The sequence below is a fragment of the Notamacropus eugenii genome, chromosome 4, assembly GCF_028372415.1.
Source record: "Notamacropus eugenii isolate mMacEug1 chromosome 4, mMacEug1.pri_v2, whole genome shotgun sequence".
Taxonomy (NCBI): domain Eukaryota; kingdom Metazoa; phylum Chordata; class Mammalia; order Diprotodontia; family Macropodidae; genus Notamacropus; species Notamacropus eugenii.
The window spans coordinates 25,762,226-25,780,473 of NC_092875.1; the positions used below are offsets into that span (position 1 = coordinate 25,762,226).

An 18,248-nucleotide genomic window follows, 5' to 3' on the forward strand; every position below is an offset into this window, starting at 1 on the left:
GTTTAGCTATAACACAACTTAGCACCTAGTAAGAATAAGAAATTAAAATAAAAAGTTGTCAAGATACTTCACTTCTCTCTCCACTCTTCTCCTTCTCCAGGGCACAAGGCAGCCTCCCCAAGTGATGTTTTGAGAGTGTGTTTCCTGCTATTTTCCCCAGGTGCAAAAAATCATGCTGTCCTAGCTCGGCCCAAGAAGGCTCCCACATGTCTGATATTCATTTTCATTTTATTACCAACAATAAATTGCATTTGGTGGAAAGTAGTAAAGAGAAATTGGGAATGGGTGGAACATCGGGCCGAGTCTGATAGAACACTAGAGTGATGGATCTGAGATGAAGGAAGGTAAGTGGACTGGAGGAGCCTGGTGGATTCTGGAAGGCTGAGTTGTTGGAGAACAGAACCCTAGTGAGAGACCTTGTCTGGGTCTGGCTTCTGGCATGGAAAGGGTCCCTGAGCTGGCTTGAACTTTCTGTTATGGTGGTAAACAGCAGTTTCCCTCTTGGGAGGGAAGTTGAGCCCTGTTGACAAGGTGGGATGGAGCCAAGGTCCGACTGGTCAGGCTTTGCTCATTTAGAGGTTGTGAGAGCAGAAAATGAGAAGGCTGGGAGCTCTGACCAGGCCTGGGGAGGAGGCAGAGTTGGCTTTCTTCCTCTTGGCTCTTCAGTGTACTCCCTGGACTGTAGCTGAAGGAGGTTCCTCTCTGGGCATCACCAGGCGCCAGCCTCCTGAGGTTCCCACACTTCCACCTACATTTCCCCCATCTTCTTCAATAGTGTTCCCACTGCCAGGCTGGGCCGTCCCTTCGTGGCCTCTGACTTTGGCCTTTCTAAGGGGGTGGGGCACTGTGGCTTCGCATGGGAAGATTGACCCGAGTCCGAAGCCATTTGATATAATCCACTTGGGGCATTTGGACAATATGTTCTCGTACAAACTGTGGGAAAAAAGGCAAAGACACAGTAAACAGATGTGAGCAGAGAAGTGGGACCCTCTTGCTAGGGAAGCAGGACCTGGGGGCCCATGGGACAGGCTCATGGAATCTCAGAGTTAGAAGGGGCCTCAAGGACTACAGTGTCCAACAGATGGCTACCTGAATAAAAATCCCCTCTACATCCATTGTCCACAAGGAGTCCTTTGACTCTTCATCGAAGACATCTGGTGAGGAAGATGACCCATCTTATTCACGGGGAGACAGAATAGCGCAGTAGAAGGAATAGTAGTTCTGGAGTTCAGGGAACCTGAGTTCAAATCCCACCCCTGACCCTTTTGTGGTTCAATCTTGTCCAACTCTTGGTAACCCCATTTGGGATTTTCTTTTTAATTAAATAATTAATTAATTAATTTTTATTTTTTAATTTAACTTTTAACATTCATTTTCACAAAATTTTGGGTTCCAAATTTTCTCCCCTTTGTCCCCTTCCCCCACCCCAAAACACTGAGCATTCTAATTGCCCCTATCACCAATCTGCCCTCTCATCTATCATCCCTCTCTGCCCTTGTCTCCATCTTCTCTTTTGTCCTGTAGGGCCAAATAACTTTCTATACCCCTTTACCTGTATTTCTTGTTTCCTAGTAGCAAGAACAGTACTCGACAGTTGTTCCTAAAACTTTGAGTTCCAACTTCTCTTCCTCCCTCCCTCCCCACTCCTTCCCTTTGGAAGGCAAGCAATTCAATATAGACCATATCTGTGTAATTTTGCAAATGACTTCCATAGTAGTCGTGTTGTATAAGACTAACTATATTTCCCTCCATCCTATCCTGTCCCCCATTATTTCTATTCTCTCTTTTGATCCTGTCTCTCCCCATGAGTGTTGACCTCAAATTGCTCTGTCCTCCCCATGCCCTCCCTTCCATCATCCCCCCCACCCTGCTTATCCTCTTATCACCCACTTTCCTGTATTGTAAGATAGATTTTCATACCAAAATGAGTGTGCATTTTATTCCTTCCTTTAGTCAAATGTGATGAGAGTAAACTTCATGTTTTTCTCTCACCTCCCTTCTTTTTCCCTGCACTAAAAAGTCTTTTGCTTGCCTCTTTTATGAGAGATAATTTGCCCCATTCCATTTCTCCCTTTCTCCTCCCAATATATTTCTCTCTCACTGCTTGATTTCATTTTTTTAAGATATGATCCCATCCTCTTCAATTCACTCTGTGCACTCTGTCTCTATGTGTGTGTGCGTGTGCGTGTGCGTGTGTGTAATCCCACCCAGTACCCAGATACTGAAAAGTTTCAAGAGTTACAAATATTGTCTTTCCATGTAGGAATGTAAACAGTTCAACTTTAGTAAGTCCCTTATGACTTCTCTTTGCTGTTTACCTTTTCATGCTTCTCTTCCTTCTTGTGTTTGAAAGTCAAATTTTCTTTTCAGCTCTGCTCTTTTCATCAAGTATGCTTGAAAGTCCTCTATTTCATTGAAAGACCAATTTTTCCCCTGAAGTATTATACTCAGTTTTGCTGGGTAGGTGATTCTTGGTTTTAGTCCTGGTTCCTTTGACTTCTGGAATATCCTATTCCATGCCCTTCGATCCCTTAATGTGGAAGCTGCTAGATCTTGTGTTATCCTGATTGTATTTCCACAATACTTGAATTGTTTCTTTCTAGCTGCTTGCAACATTTTCTCCTTGACCTGGGAACTCTGGAATTTGGCCACAACGTTCCTAGGAGTTTCTCTTTTTGGATCTCTTTCAGGCGGTGATCTGTGGGTTCCTTGAGTACTTATTTTGCCCTCTGGTTCTAGAATCTCAGGGCAGTTTTCCTTGATAATTTCATGAAAGATGATGTCTAGGCTCTTTTTTTGATCATGGCTTTTAGGGAGGCCCATAATTTTTAAATTGTCTCTCCTGGATCTATTCTCCAGGTCAGTTGTTTTTCCAATGAGATATTTCACATTATCTTCCAGTTTTTCATTCTTTTGGTTTTGTTTTGTGATTTCTTGGTTTCTCCTAAAGTCATTGGCCTCCATCTGTTCCATTCTAATTTTGAAAGAACTCTTTTCTTCAGTGAGCTTTTGAACCTCCTTTTCCATTTGGCTAATTCTGCTTTTGAAAGCATTCTTCTCCTCATTGGCTTTTTGAACCTCGTTTGCCAGTTGAGTTAGCCTATTTTTCATGGTGTTATTTTCTTCAGCATTTTTTGGCGTCTCCTTTAGCAGGGTGTGGACCTGCTTTTCATGCTTTTCTTTCATCTCTCTCATTTCTCTTCCCAGTTTTTCCTCCACCTCTCTAACTTGATTTTCAAAATCCTTTTTGAGCTCTTCCATGGCCTGAGCCCATTGGGTGGGCTGGGATACAGAAGCCTTGACTTCTGTGTCTTTCCCTGATGGTAAGCATTTTTCTTCCTCATCAGAAAGGAAGGGAGGAAATACCTGTTCACCAAGAAAGTAACCTTCTATGGTCTTATTTTTTTTCCCTTTTCTGGGCATTTTCCCAGCCAGTGACTTGACTTCTGAGTATTCTCTTCACACCCACTTTGCCTCCAGATCAGCCCAGCCAGTGCTTGGGGTCTGAGATTCAGATGCAGCTCCCCAGCCTCAGGGCTTTGGCAGGGCAGGGCTGCTATTCAGTGTGAGATCAAGTTCAGGTGCTCAGGTGGGGGCAGGGCTGCCTCATGGGCTCAGTTCCCTCAGGGGGTTTATGCAGAGACCTCAGGCTCCTGCCTGCTTGGGGAGCCCTGGTCTGCTGCCACCTCTGCTGCTGCCTCCCAAGGGGGCCTGAGTTATGGGAGGACCCCACTCTCCTCTTGGCAAGCCGAGAAGACCCTCTCACCAACCTTTGGGGCCCGTGGGTGGAGGGACCCATGTGGCCACTGGAGATTCTGTCCCTGAAGCCCGCTTGGATCTGTTCCTCTCGGTGCCCTGTGGCCAAGGCAGTGCTGGGCTTGGCTCTGGGTCCGGGGTGCGACGGACCTTTTGTGAGAGGTTTGCAGGGCTCTCTGGAACAGAAATCTCCTCCACTCCATAGTCTGTGGCTTCTGCTGCTCCAGAATTTGTTGGGAGTTCTTCTTTACAGATATTTTATGGGCTGTGGGTTTGGAGCTAGTGTATGTCTGTCTTTCTACTCCACCATCTTGACTCTGCCTCATTTGGGATTTTCTTGGCAAAGATCCTGGAGTGGTTTGCCATTTCTTTCTTCAGTTCATTTTATAGATGAGGTAACTGAGGCAAACAGGGTGAAATGACTTGTCCAGGATCACATAGCTATGAAATGTCTTAGGTTGAATTTGAATTCAGATCTTCCTGACTGCAGGGCTGGTACTCTATCCACTTTCCCATCTAGTCACCCAACAAGCATCTAGAAGCCTTTATGACTTGTAGAAAACTTTGGTAAGTTAATTTCATTGGACCTCAGTTTCCTCATCTGTAAATAAGAAGGCCTCACATCAGGAGCCCCTTCTAGCTCTAGACCTAGGATTTCCGAAGTCCAGTTCAGGATTGGGGTGGAACCAGGAACCACCATTCCTTAGTGCAAGGAGCCAGCTGGAGGGCTCTGATTTTTTTTGTGGGGACAGATGCTTCACGTGTTAAGGACCTGATTCTCAGGTTTCTTCCTGATTACACCATCATCAACATGGAACAGTGAATCTGGGTTCTTATCTTGGCTTTGCTTTTTCCTACCTGTGTGACCTTGGGAAATTCACTTAAAGCCTCTGGGCGCCAGTTTCTTCCTCAGTCACATGAGAGTTTGTGCTTGAAGTCCCTCTCAGCTTGAGCCTCTGTTCAACACTGTGACCTTGGGGCAAGTAATTTAACTTCTTGGAACCTCAGCATCCTCATCTGTAAAATGGGGACAATAATCTCTGCCATTCCAATGTCACAGGGTGATTCACAGGGAGCTGTAAAGGACCTCAGTGGCCAATCCCTTCCTTTTGACAGCTAAGGGAAATCAGGCCCCGAGGAGGGAAGGAACTTGATCCAGGGAGCAAGGGGCAGAGACAGAATTTGAATCATGGACCTTTGAGGTCATAGAACGAGAGCTGTGATGGACCTTAAAGGCTGATTGAGTCCTACCCTCCCCCTGCCCCACTCATCTTACAGATGGGAAAATAGAAATTCATTGAGGTGAAATGACTTGCCTAAGGTCATGCATCTATTAGGAAGGGATAAAGGTGAGACTGAAAACCAAGTTCCCTTACTCTGAACCTGGAGCTCTTTCCCACAATGCCTCAATGGTGAAATGCAAATATGAAAAATGGTTAAAAAAACACTTTGCAGATTTTAAAGTTCTCTATAAAGTTCTCTTGGCTATTATTGGTAATTAAGGTCATTTTGGAGAAAATTGCTTCTCTTTATTTCCCCTTTTTTTTCTACATTTTTTCTGATATTTTTGTCGACAAATTCCTTAGGGCATCTGTGAAAATCTCTTAGCATATACACCCTTCTCCTCTCCTCTCCGGCCACAGTTGTCTGAAGGGGCCTCTCAGACAAGCTGGGAAGGAAGGAAGCTTGAACCTGACTCCAAGAGCCAGTTAAACTTTCAGTGTGAGTATTTACACCTTAGAAATGAGCAAATGTTACAAATCAGAACTTGATTTCTTATTTTGTTGACTGTCTAGACTTAAGAAAGGAAAGGAGAAAATGTTAATGAGGATTAAATTTAAAAGTGTTTCCTGTATGCATCCCCCCCTCCAGAGAGCCAGTTGTTAAATATTTACCAGAATCCCACCGGGTAGGAAAAACATCTGGCAACGAGACTGGACTTTATGACTGTATTATGTTCTAGGGACAGCAGTCCTGGGGATAACTGAGGCTGGAGAAAATGACAGCCACATTTGAGCTTTGACCTTAGACCCATGTGCCAAATACTAGTATAGCCCATTGAATTAAAAGCACAGCTCAACAGTCTCAAGAACTTTGTATACCTATCCTTGAGCTGAGTGGACTTCTGAGTCCTGTACAGTTAAGAACAGGAGAGCAGTTCTGAGAGTTCTGTGGCACCGTGGTGACAGTGGTGGACTCCAGGTCTGGAAGACTGGAAGTTCCAATCCTGCCTTTGGCACTTAGCATTGGTGAAACCTTGGGCAAGTCACTTGTCAGTTTCCCCATCTGTAAAGTGGGGGTAATATTAACCCTCACCTCGCAGCGCTATTTTGAGGATCAAATGATGCAACATATATATTTGAAGTACGTATAAATTCTAGTTAGTGTTATTTGTGGGGATTCTATAGATTTCCTACAGGGGCTTGGATTTCTCAGGGTTGAGCCCACAGACCTGCTTGTTTAGAATTGGAAGGGGCTAGTCTATACCACTCATTTTACTGAGGAGGAAACTGAGACCCAGGGAGTTTTAATGACCAGTCTAGAGTTAGACAAGTGATGCAGTTGAGAGCCAGGATTTGAACCCAGATTATCTGATTGCAAATCGCTCTCACTTTCTATGATGCCACATTGATTCTCAAGTGAGACTCAGGTATGGTTCTGGCACTGGGGGGAAGAGGAAGGGAAGAAGCATTTATTAAGCACTTACTATGTGCCAGGCAAAGTTAAGTGCTTTACAAATCTCATTTCATTTGATTTGACTTGGGGAAGGCAGAGCTCTATTATCTGGGTTTCCTAGGACATTTCCCTGGTATGGACATTCCTTGAGGCAAGGGACTAATTTGACTTTGTATACATAAGTACACAGGAGAGTGCCCTGGACATTCAATAATTATGTATTCAAAGGATCCTAGATCTAATGTTGGAAGGAGCTCCCAAAGAGCATCTAGTCCAACCCTCCCCATTTTACACGTAAAGAAACTGAGGCACAGAGAGGCAAAAGGATTTCCTCCAAGTTACACAAGCAATATGTATCAGAGTGGGGACCACAGGTCTAAAACAAGGGTGCTATAGTCCAACTCATTTGGACAGATGCAGTGAGGCCCAGAGGGGTGAATGAATTTATTCCTCCAAGTCTCAGTTGCCAGTGTAGGGGATCTGAAACCAATGCCTCTAGACTCATGCCCCAACCCTCTCTTCCCATTGTACCTTGTTGCTTCTTGCTGAATTTTTTAAGCAACTGATGTGCTGAGAAGTGGGAAGAAATCCAGGGGAGCTGTGTCTTATATGTGTATTTCCTTCCTCTCAGAATGTTAGGAATTGTGGCCAGGCTTAGTACGTCCTCCAAGTGGTGAAGGGTTAATTCTCCAGAAGGGGCTGAGTATAGAATGATTAGTCATTCATATACAGCTCTGCCCACCATACTTTGGATGCTGGAATTGTTCTGAGATCCCACCTCAATAACCTAATGGCATGAGCAGCTGGGTGGCACAGTGGATAGAGCACTGGGCCTGGATTCAGGAAGATCTGAGTTCAAATCTGTCCTGAGACACCTACTAGCTGTGTGACCCTTGGCAAGTCACTGCACCCTGTTTGCCTCAGTTCCCTCTTCTGTAAAATGAGCTGGAGAAGGAAATGGAAAAACTCTAGTTGTCTTTGATAAGAAAACCTAAAATGGGGTCACAAAGAGTCAGACATGACAGCAATGACTCAACAACAATGGTTATAATAGAGAGCAAGCTAGAGTCAGAGGGAGATAGTCCATGTTAGTTTTCTCCATAAATACAAATGTGACTTGAATAATCCCTGAACAGTAGTGACCCTAAAGATCTGTGATCCCACAGGAAACGAGGTTCCTTTCTGAAATTTTTCTCAGGGGTTTCAACTTCTGGGTAAGCTTCTATATTGAAACCATTCTGAGAGCATCTCCAGCCCTACCCAACGTTCTCCTGTGCTTCTTGCACCCTGACGTCCAGGCTGACTCCCTGTTGGCAGGTGCCTGGAGAAGGACCTGAGCCCCTCAATGGAATCAGGTAAACACATGAGTGACCATGACTGAGAACCTGGGATAAGTCCTTGAAGACATTTGTTAAAATGTAGATGAGAGGTCACCTTAGTCCAGTAATACTTTAGTATAGATTAATTTCTTAGCTTAGTTCCTTTTACGTAGCAAGATTCTGAGCCAATGAGGGGGATGGACAGGGGCATTTCAGTAAGGGCAAAGAGACTGGAGGTCAGAGAGACCCTGGTCAGTGATGGGGCCACATACAGGCACTGGAGAGGTGGAGGGGTGATTGTTGGAAGTGGACAGAGGGGTAAGGGGGCGGACTTTATCGATGTTTACCTCAATGGCCACAGCGATGTCAGGGGAGCACAGCTCCCACGTACGGAGGTCCTGTAGCACTCTGAGGAGGACGTGCGGACGGATTCTGAGGTCCAAATTCTCTCCATGTTTTTGCAATTTCTGTAGGATTTTTTTGGCAGGACGATATTTCTTTAAGTCTTCTGGGAGTTTAGATAATAAATCAAAGTACCTTCATTTCCAACAGAAGAGATCCAGTTAGAGGAGTTGCTAAAGAGCTTTTCTTTGGGGGTCCCTCAGGGTCTGAGGCTCAGTTACTTTCATTTGTACAACAAAATGGGTAGGCTAGAGATTCTCTAAGACCTTATCCTCAGTTCCTTTAATGTCTCTTCTAAGAGTCCTACCAACTCTGACATTCCCTGTTCTAAGGATCCTCCCAACTCTGACATTCCTTGTTCTAAGGGTCCACTTACCTCTGGTGTTCCCTATTCTAAGAGTCCTCCTAGCTCTTAAATTCCGTATTCTAAGGGTCCTTCCAAATCTGACATTCTCTAAGGTGCCTTAGAGACATATTGATTCCATGTCTTAAGATTCCAAGTTGCTCCAGGAATCTAATAAATGCTTCCTAATTGTCTTTGTACCTCCATCCCTATCAGTACCTGACAAATAGTAGATGTTTGTTGATTGAGCCCAACCCACCAGGGTATCACTTAATAAGCAACCACTTGTGGAAGGCTAAAATCATTCCTCAGTCTTTGCTTAGAGTCAAAAGTGTCTCTGGGAATTTTCTACTTACTCATATGTGAGATGTGCAACTTTAGAGAATCCACCCCAAATATTCACATGGACTATTTGTGCCTGATCTGTGGTAGAACATTCTGAGCTCATATTAGCCTGATCATCCACAGTTGGACACACTGTAACTTGACTGTAGAATAGTGATGTCATTTGGACCTCTTTGAGAATGAAGGACAACAACCACTTACTCTTATGGTTTATTGGTTTATTTTCCATAATTCCACCATTCTCTACTGAATTATGGTATTTCTTGGTTCTCATGAATCTTTGTCAATAGCAATGATGCCACACATTCATCCTTCCTCCATTCTTTGTGTGTTTAGTTTTCCCCTATTAGAACGTGATCTGGAGGTCAGGGACAATTTTGCTTTCTTATATTTGTATCCCCAGGACTTATCACAATGCTTGGCACATAATAGGTACTTTTTATTCATCCATTCATGGTCCCTGAGGTCCCTTTCAGCTTTTATGATTCTGTGATCAAGGATGAGAAGCAGTGTTGCATATTCCAGGGAAGACTGACCTGGGACACAGACAATCTGAGTGTGAATCCCCTCTCTGCTCCCTAAAACTTATTTGATTTTGGACAAGACCTTTCTCTTCTCTGCACCTCAGTTTCTTCCTCTGTATAATGAGGATCTTAGACTAGATACTCTTAAGGTTCTTTCTAGTTCTGATTTTCTATGAAAATTTTTTTTTTGTAATTTTAGCACCAAAGATAGTGGCTTTGCTGTTTGGGTTTGGGTTTTTTCTGGAGGTCCTATCTTTAGCCAAGGGCACTTTGGGGGTGACACTTCTTTATAGCCCAAAGAACACCTAGATATGCTAGGAAAAACCCTCCCTGATGGGGCAGTCATTTGGGCTAGTCTCCTTTACTTACCAGTGGTTAGCCAACTCGTCGGCATCTCCTCTAGTTATGGTGATCGGATGTCTCATTTTTTCTATGTCTTCATAAAAATTGGAGACAATGTTGAAGGCAAAAAACTTCTGGAAGCCTCTTTCTTCCTGCCTCCTATAAAATGGGTTACAAGAGGGAAAGAGAATCAGAATTCCACCTTGGTCAGTTGATAGCCTACCCATCTTTCAAGATCTGGCTCCAATGTAACTTCTTTCAATCATGAAGCAATACCTCCTCTGGAATGACAGGATCACTGATTTATGCAATGCTCAGTCTTTTGTCTTCTACTTATTAACTTTTCTACAGCCTCAGTTTCCTCATCTGTAAAATGGAGATGATAATAGCATCTGCCTCACAGAGTTAGGCTGATATCAAATGAGATATCAAAGGAGATAAGGTGTGCATAGTGCTTTGTAAACCTTACATCCCTATGCAAATGTGATCCCTCAGCAAATATGGAAGCTCTTGGAAGTCAGGGACCTTGTATTATTTATCATTATGTTCTAAATATGTAGGACAACTAGGTGGCACAGTGGATAGGGCACTGAGACTGGAGTCAGGAAGATCTGAGTTCAAATCTAGCCTCAGACACTTACTAGCTCTCTGACCCTGGGCAAATCACTTAATTCCTGTTTGCCTCAGTTCCTCATCTGTAAAATGGGGACCCGCTAGAGAAGCAAATGGCAAACCATTCCAGCATCTTTGCCAAGAAAACCCCACGGGGTCTGTTGACCTGGAAGTTTGGTTAAAAGAAGCAAAAAAGCAAGGTGATATGTATATGTGTGTGTGTATGTATATGTATAGAGATAGAGATAGACAGAGATAGATAGAAAGATTATTCCCTTAAGCTAGTGGAATACATGTATACATGGGAGCCAGAAAAAAATTCTTTCTCAGAGATAAGCAAATTGTAGAAGATCTTTTATGCACTTGGAGCAATCCCAGCTCAGGATGTACGTATCACCTAAACTTAGAGTCTCCATATGTATTTAACCACAACATGAGAAAGGAATTTTCTTAATTGGATAGGTTGGTAAATACGCTAAGATAGGAGATGCGTTAAAGTGTCAATTGAAATTATAAATCCAGGATAACTGTTGTTTCTTCTATCTTTAATATGACATGATATAACAGCATATGTCCATAAAACACCAAGATAAAGAAAGCCCTATTATTCAAGACAGTATCTGGTTCAAGATGCGTTGTTCTTGGTAGTCATAGATACAAAAATGCTTCAGGTCAGCTTCGTCTGGCCTTGTAGTGGCTGACACGGGAAGTGGCATTTGGAGTTCACTCAGAGAACAAAGCAGAGCATGTCTGCTATGCCAAAACACTCAAAACATTATGGTAGGTTAAGCTCAGAGGGGGCCAAAATGTCTCTCCTAATTGGCCAATCCAGGTGTTAGGCCTTTCTCAGGTCTCAAGGGTTTGGGGAGGGGTCTACAGACCACAGAGAATTGTACATAATAGAAGAACAATAACAATTCCAATGTGTGGCATGGTAAATAGAGAGCCAGCCTTGGAACCCAGAAGACACAAGTTCAAATCCTGCCTCTAATCCATACTAGCTCTAGCAAATCACTGAATGTTTCTGTGGCCCCAGTCATTTCTTCAGCACTCTAAGTTGTAAAGACAATGCTGACCTGCATTAGTAGAGGGAGTTTCCTCATCTATATTAATGAAATCACAAGTTCAGTCTCTGTCTCTATCCCCATCTTATAGGAGGATAGGATAGGGCTCTGGACAGGTTGACTAGTTTGGAAGGAACATCCACACATGAGAGGGATCCTGGCTCTATTAGAGGATGTGACTGTCCTTCCAATGTGACTAGCACAGTGTCCTGCAGTTCAGTTCTGTTGAGCATCTGGGGCCACTCTGGGCCAGGAGCTGAGAATACAAAGACAGAATGGAAATAGGTCCTGCCTGCTAGAAGCTTACGTTATTTTTTGGAGAGAAACAATGTGTATATTGAAAATATACAAGATGATAGGGGAGGGGAGGGAATGACATGAAGAGTCTAAATCAATCAACATTTGTTAAGCACCTACTGTGTACTAGGTACTCTGCTAGGTGCTGGGGCTACAAAGGCAAAAGAACAGACTATGATGGTAGAGATTGTTTTTCTCTTGCTTTTCTTTGCATCCCTAGCATTTAGCAAAGTGCCTGGCACATGGTAGCATTTTAATTAATTAAATTAATTATTTTAATAATAATAAATAATAAATGAATAAACAAAATTAGTAAATAATCAATAAATCAATTTAATAATAAATAAATAAATTTATTATATTAACTAAACATTAATAAATGCTTGTCTTGATTTAATATTCTGTTGGGGAAACAAAGTATCTGTGTATATAACTGTATATATTTTATCTATCTATCTATCTATCTATATGTAAGTAAAGCAGTATATACAATGAATAAAAGGAAGATTTTGGAGGGGCTTCAGGAGGAGTTGGAAAGGATGAGGAAAAGTGTCAGGTACAAGTTGACTTGAGATAAGTCTTGAAAGCCAGTCCCAAGAGATGGGGGGGAGGGTGCATCCCAGGCTCCAGAGGTATAGAATGGGATTGGATGGGGAGAGGTGGCCAGGGGTGGGAGCTCTAGCCTATACTACCTGTAACTCAGAACCAGAGGGATTCTGAGCAGAGATGTAGGAAAGCAGGCATCAGACCCTTCCAGGTAATGTTGTTAATGTTGATCTGATTCTCAATGTCTGTTCAAAAGCTGTAAAGGATAGATGCCCATCACCTGGGCAGATGATGAGTCCTTAGTCCTGTCTGTTGATCAGGGTAGGAGAGTGGAGTCCTGGTATCTGGCTATCTGGCTGCTTGAAGAAGAGGGAGGAATGTTTGAAGCACCTTTCTTATCAGGTAAATCAATTACCTGCTCTGTGCCAGGTACTGGGGATGCAGTTACAAAAAGTGAAATAATCCTTGTTCTCAAGCAACTGGAATTCCGTCTAATATTGAGTCCCGTACTTCCCCCAAAGTGGGCACACAGTTAGATGCTTAGTAAATGCTTATGAAATAAATGAGTTTTTTATGGTATCTTTTACTTCTTTGTGGGACTGGTCCAGTGGGTTTATGCCCATGGGGGTAATGGGGTTGTTGCTGGTGGCGGTGAGGGGGGATGTTGAGAATACATTGGATCCAAATGCAGTTGAGAGTTTTTCCCACATGCCAGATGTGGTCCAGATGGGCAGCTGACATTTGCAAGAGACTATGAAGCAACAAGGGGTGAAAGTTAGTGACTGAAGATGAAGCTAGAATGTTGATTTCTCTCTTAGCTTCTCCTTGAGGAAGCCAGTCCATCAACATCACTGATGGAATTCTCATTAAGTGAAAATCCCTGATTTGGGTGTTCTTGGACGGGGAAAGGAGAAGCAAAAAGGTAACCTGGGAGGGGCTCCTAACCAGTCCTTGGACAAGTCCCAAGTCAGGTTCATTTAATGATCATACCAGTGTCCCCCTCGTTTTTGGCAAGCAGGGTGGTCAATAGAATGTGTATGCTTTACTAATTAAATATATTTAAGACATTTACTGGTGACAGAATGGGTTTTGGGTACGGTGTTTTCCAGGCTGTTTTGTTGTTTTCTATCCATAGGCTTTGAAGAAAGGAAGCTACTTGCCTCCAGGGCATAAGTCCTCCTCCTCCCCTCCCCCCATCTCTGAGAATTCCACCTACAGCTCAGGAGTACAAATTATCCATCAGATTCATTCTTTCCCCTGAACCATACTACCTCTCTTCTCCCGCACCTTCATAGACTGCTGTACTGTCAGACTCCAATCTCTCTTTTCAGACTTGGTTCTATCAATCACCACCCCTCCCCTTCCCAAGCCCCACATCCCATCCAACATTAGAGGTGTTGCAGGAGCATTGAAGGGGAGATGTGATTTGGCCACAGCTTGTCAAACAGTTCAGATATGCCAGAGGTGAGCTTTGAACCCAGAAATTCCTAACTCAGTCCATGCTGACTGGGCTTTGCTGCTTCTATTTTTTCTTCTTTTTAAGAATTTAAAAAATTTGTTATTTACTTAAATAATAATTGTATGATTTTCTTTTTAAACTCTGAGTTCCAAGTGCTGTCTCTCACTCCTCCGCTGCTCACTGAGAAGGCAAGCAATAGGATGTCAATTATACATGTGAAATTATGTAAAACATTTCCATATTAGCCATATTTCAAGAAAAATAAAGTGAGAAAGTTATGCTTCAATTTGTACTCAGGTGGATAGCTTTTTTCATCCTGAGTCCTTTGGAATTGTCTTGGATCATTATATTGATCAGAGTAACCAAGATGGTCATCATTACAATATTGCTGCCACTGCACTGGTTCTTCTCATTTCACTTTGCATCAGTTCATGTTGGTTCTGTCATGTTTTTCTGAAACCATCCCCCTCGCCATGCCCCATGGAAAAATAGGACTCTGTAACAATCATATGCCATAACTTGCTGAGGCAGCTAGGTAGCATAGTGGATAGATTGTGGCCCTGGAGTTAGAGGGTCCTGAGTTCCAATCCAGCCTCAGACAATTAGCTGTGTGACCTTGGGCAAGTCACTTAACCCTGTTTGTCTCACTTTCCTCATCTGTAAAATGAGCTGGAGAAGGAAATGACAAACTACTCTTTGCCAAGAAAATGCCAAATGGGGTCACAGAGTAGGACATGACTAATTGACAAAACATTATCACTTGGCAGCCCTTTAATTTCTAATTCAATGCTACTACAAAAAGAGCTGCTATAGGCAGCATACATATAGGTATTGTACATATAGGTCATTCTCCTTTTTCTCTTCCTTTTTCTTTGATCTCTTTGGGATACAGACCTAATTGCAGTATTGCTGGGTCAAAGGGTATGCACAGTTTTAATGTCACAGTTCTACATCACATGCTCCACAATGGTTGGACCAGTTCACTACTCCATCAACAATTCAGTAGTGTATTTATTTTTTATTCATCCCCAGCATTTGTCACTTATGGTAGGTATGAGGTGGTACTTCAGAGTGGTTTTAATTTGCCTTTTTCTAATTAATAACCCATCCAGCAAAACTTAGTATAATTCTTCAGGGGAAAAAATGGATGTTTAATGAAATAGAGGACTTTGAAGCATTCCTGATGAAAAAAGCAGAGCTAAATAGAAAATTTGTCATTCAAACACAAGATTCAAGAGAAGCATGGAAAGGTTAAACATGCAAGTAATCATAAAGGTATCAATAAAGTGCTACTGTTTACATTTCTATATGAAAAGATAATACATGCAGAAAATTTTTAGAGCAATTTTTCATATGACTATAGGTAGCTTTGATTTCTTCTGAAAACTGACTGTTTATATTCTTTGACCAATATTAATTGAGGAATGGCTTTTATTTTTTATAAATATACATGGTACAGATTTGAGAAATGATGCCTTTATCAGAGAAACATGTTGTGAAAAATTTTAATGTTACTTCATTGTCTATGGTACCTTTTAGAAAAATGTAGTTTCTGCGATTATCCCTTTTAATTAGGTCTATTTTCTCTTTTGCTTTGTCTGAGATCATGACTACTACTCCTGCCTTTAGTTCAGCTGAAGCATGTTAGATTCTGCTCCAGTCCTTTATTTTAACTCTGTGTCATTCTGTTTGAAATATCTCTTTTGTAAAGAAGGTATTGTCAGAATCTTGTTTCTAATCCATTCTGCTATTTGCTTCCATTTTATAGGTGAGCTCGTCCCATTCACACTCATAATTATGATTACTGTGTGTTTCTCTCCATTCCATTTTTTTCTATTTCTTCTTTTCTCTCTCTCTCTTATCCTGTCCCTACTCAAAAGTCTATTTTGCTTCTAATCACTGTCTTCCTTAATGTGTCCTTCCTTTTGTGATTCAGCTCTCCACTTTCTATTATTCCCTCTTCCCCTCCTATTTCTCTACTGGTAAGTTGCATTTCTATACACAAAGGAGTATGTGTGTATTATGTGTATATATATATATATATGTATATATATATATATATATCTATGGATATATACATAATATTCTTCACTCTCTGAACTAATTACAATGAGAATGAGGTTCAATAATCACCCACCACCTCCCATTTGCCTCTCCACTATAAAAGTTCTTCCTTGTGCATCTCTTATATAAGAAAAAAACTACTCCTCCTTTCTCCTTCCTCCTAGTGCATCCTTCTCTCTCACCCCTACATTTTTTTTTGGAGGTCATCCCAACATAATTGACTCACACCCCTACCTTCTGATGATGTAGACACCCCTTCTAACTGCCCTAATAATGATAAAATGCAAACAAATGAACTTTATTGAGACCCTCATGATTGCTCTTTTATGTTTACCCTTTTTATACTTCTCTTGAGGCTCATGTTTGAATGCCAAATTTTCTGTTCAGCTCTGGTCTTTTTTTTAAACAGGAATTCTTGAAAGTCTTCTGTTTCACTAAATACCTGTTTTTCTCCCTGCAGGATAATACTCAATTTTTCTGGTAGGTGATTCTTGGTTGTAATCCTAGCTCCTTTGCCTTCTGGAATATCATATTCCAAGCCCTTTGTTCCTTTAATATGGAAGCTGTTAAATCTTGTGTGATCCTGACTGTGGCTCCACAATACTTGAATTGTTTTTTTTTTTGATTAGTTGAAGTATTTTCTCTTGGGTCTGGGAGCTCTGCAATTTGACTATAATATTCCTGGCTTGGGATCTCTTTCAGGGAGCAATTGGTGAAGTCTTTCAAATTCTATTTTATCCCCTGGAGCTAAGATATTGGGGCAATCATTTTAGAGGCAGCTGGTGGCATAGTGGATAATGAGCTGGACCTGAAGTCAGTAAGGCCTGAGTTCAAATCCAGCATCAAATACTAGTTGTGACTCCATAGCCAAGTCACTTTGCTTCTCTTTGCCTCAGTTTCCACAATTGTAAAATGAGGAGAATCATAACACCTGCTTCCCAGGGTTGTTATGGGGATCCAATGAGATGATGTTTGTAAAAAGTGCTTAGCCCAACACCTGGCACGCAGTAGGCTTTTTATGAATGCCTGTTCCTTGCCCTCTCATCTTTTCTCCTGTTGGACGCCAAATTTCTTGATGACTGCCTCCTCACCTTCCCATGCTTGCTCTCATTTCAGAGTCTTGAGTTCATGCTATTGTCCAATTTGATCAAGGCACAGAGAGCAGCTCATAGAATCATAGACAGTGATGTGCTGCTAAATATTTAACAACCTCTCTCTGAAAAAGTGAGACATACTTTCAAGTGTGTTTGCTTACTCTTTGCATTTTGTAGTCTCATCCCTCGTATAGTGCTTGGCACATAGTAAGAATTTAATACCTTTTCATTCATTCATTCATTCACTCATTCATTCATTCATTGGATGGTAAGGAGCTGGAAGTGACCTTGGAAGTCACCTGGTCTCACTCCCCCATTTTACAGATGATCAAACTGAAGCCCAGAGAGGTTAGGTGAGTTGCCCTAATTAGAGAGTCCAGAGGGACTGGAGAATTCCCAAGCTAGTGAAAGTCCAAGATAGGCTATGACTCCCATCTTCAGGTCAAGCCTCTAAATCGTGATACCTTTTGCCCCACCTAAGGAGGGTCTTACTTTGTGAGAATTTCTAGTCTGTCCTGTAGGCAGAAACCAGCCTCCTGCGCGATGCTGAAAAACTTGGCTCGCATGTTGGCACACACGTTGACCTTGGCGTCTGAAGCGCCAGAGGGATAGCTGCAGAGAGAGAAAAGTGAAAAACAGCCATGAGTCTGGGCCAGGCTCAGTTGAGGTGAGGGATGAAGGTCTTTTTTTCAGTTCATTTTTTGGTCTGGGTCTTTGAATTCTATCAGTGCATGTACATTTCCACACTGGGAAATCCCCTGTACTGATTTAGATTGGTAACTTGGAAGCAGCATGGGGCACCTGCAGGTTAAATGACTTGCCCAGGGTCACAGAGAAGGAAGGCATGTATCATAAGTGGGACTTGAGCTCAGTACTTCTGAACTCCACATCCCATCCTCTGTCCTCTGTCACGTTGGCACTTAAGGTCTCAGGTCATACTAGGAACTCATATGCCAAGGTACCTCCCAAAAGTCAGGGTTTGCTCGTTGCTCTGGTCTGTGTCTGGAGGCATGACTAACCAGAGCTGAACCAGAGCATTGTTTTCATTCTTCTTTCTTTATCCCTCCCTCTACCCCAGCAGAACCAAAACTAGGGTGCTGGCAACAGGCTGTGCCTCAGGGTGCTTGTCATGCCTTGTGCTCCCTCCCCTTGGTAGCTACATTCCTGACCCCCTACCCCATTTCTTTGGATTTCCTGGGGGCACACTTCCTCCTCCTGAAGGTCTCCACCCATAATGAGCTCACCACAACCCTCTTCCTAATTACAACAATATCCCCCAAACCTCCCCTCCCCAGGGGCATCTCTGGGCTTCTTTCAATGCATCTCTTCACCAGAGGCACTTCATCCTATTTTTATAGGAGTTGGAAAGCACCCACAAATTTTTTTGTGCCCCTCTTTATACCTC

At 42.5% G+C, this 18,248-nt stretch overlaps 1 protein-coding gene across 2 annotated transcripts in view; it reads right to left on the reverse strand.

Annotated features, from left to right (window-relative positions):
- Positions 1-211: 211 nt before the first annotated feature.
- Positions 212-18,248, reverse strand: part of CCDC60 (coiled-coil domain containing 60) — a 208,319-nt gene continuing 190,282 nt past the window's right edge. For both annotated transcript variants that reach the window (XM_072600299.1, XM_072600300.1), the window contains 4 exons: positions 17,336-17,455; positions 9,735-9,866; positions 8,099-8,288; positions 212-933 (listed from right to left, as the gene is read on the reverse strand). In XM_072600299.1, the coding sequence (XP_072456400.1) occupies positions 829-933; positions 8,099-8,288; positions 9,735-9,866; positions 17,336-17,455 (547 nt within the window). In that variant the 3' untranslated portion in view covers positions 212-828. The remainder of the gene's footprint in view (positions 934-8,098; positions 8,289-9,734; positions 9,867-17,335; positions 17,456-18,248) is intronic.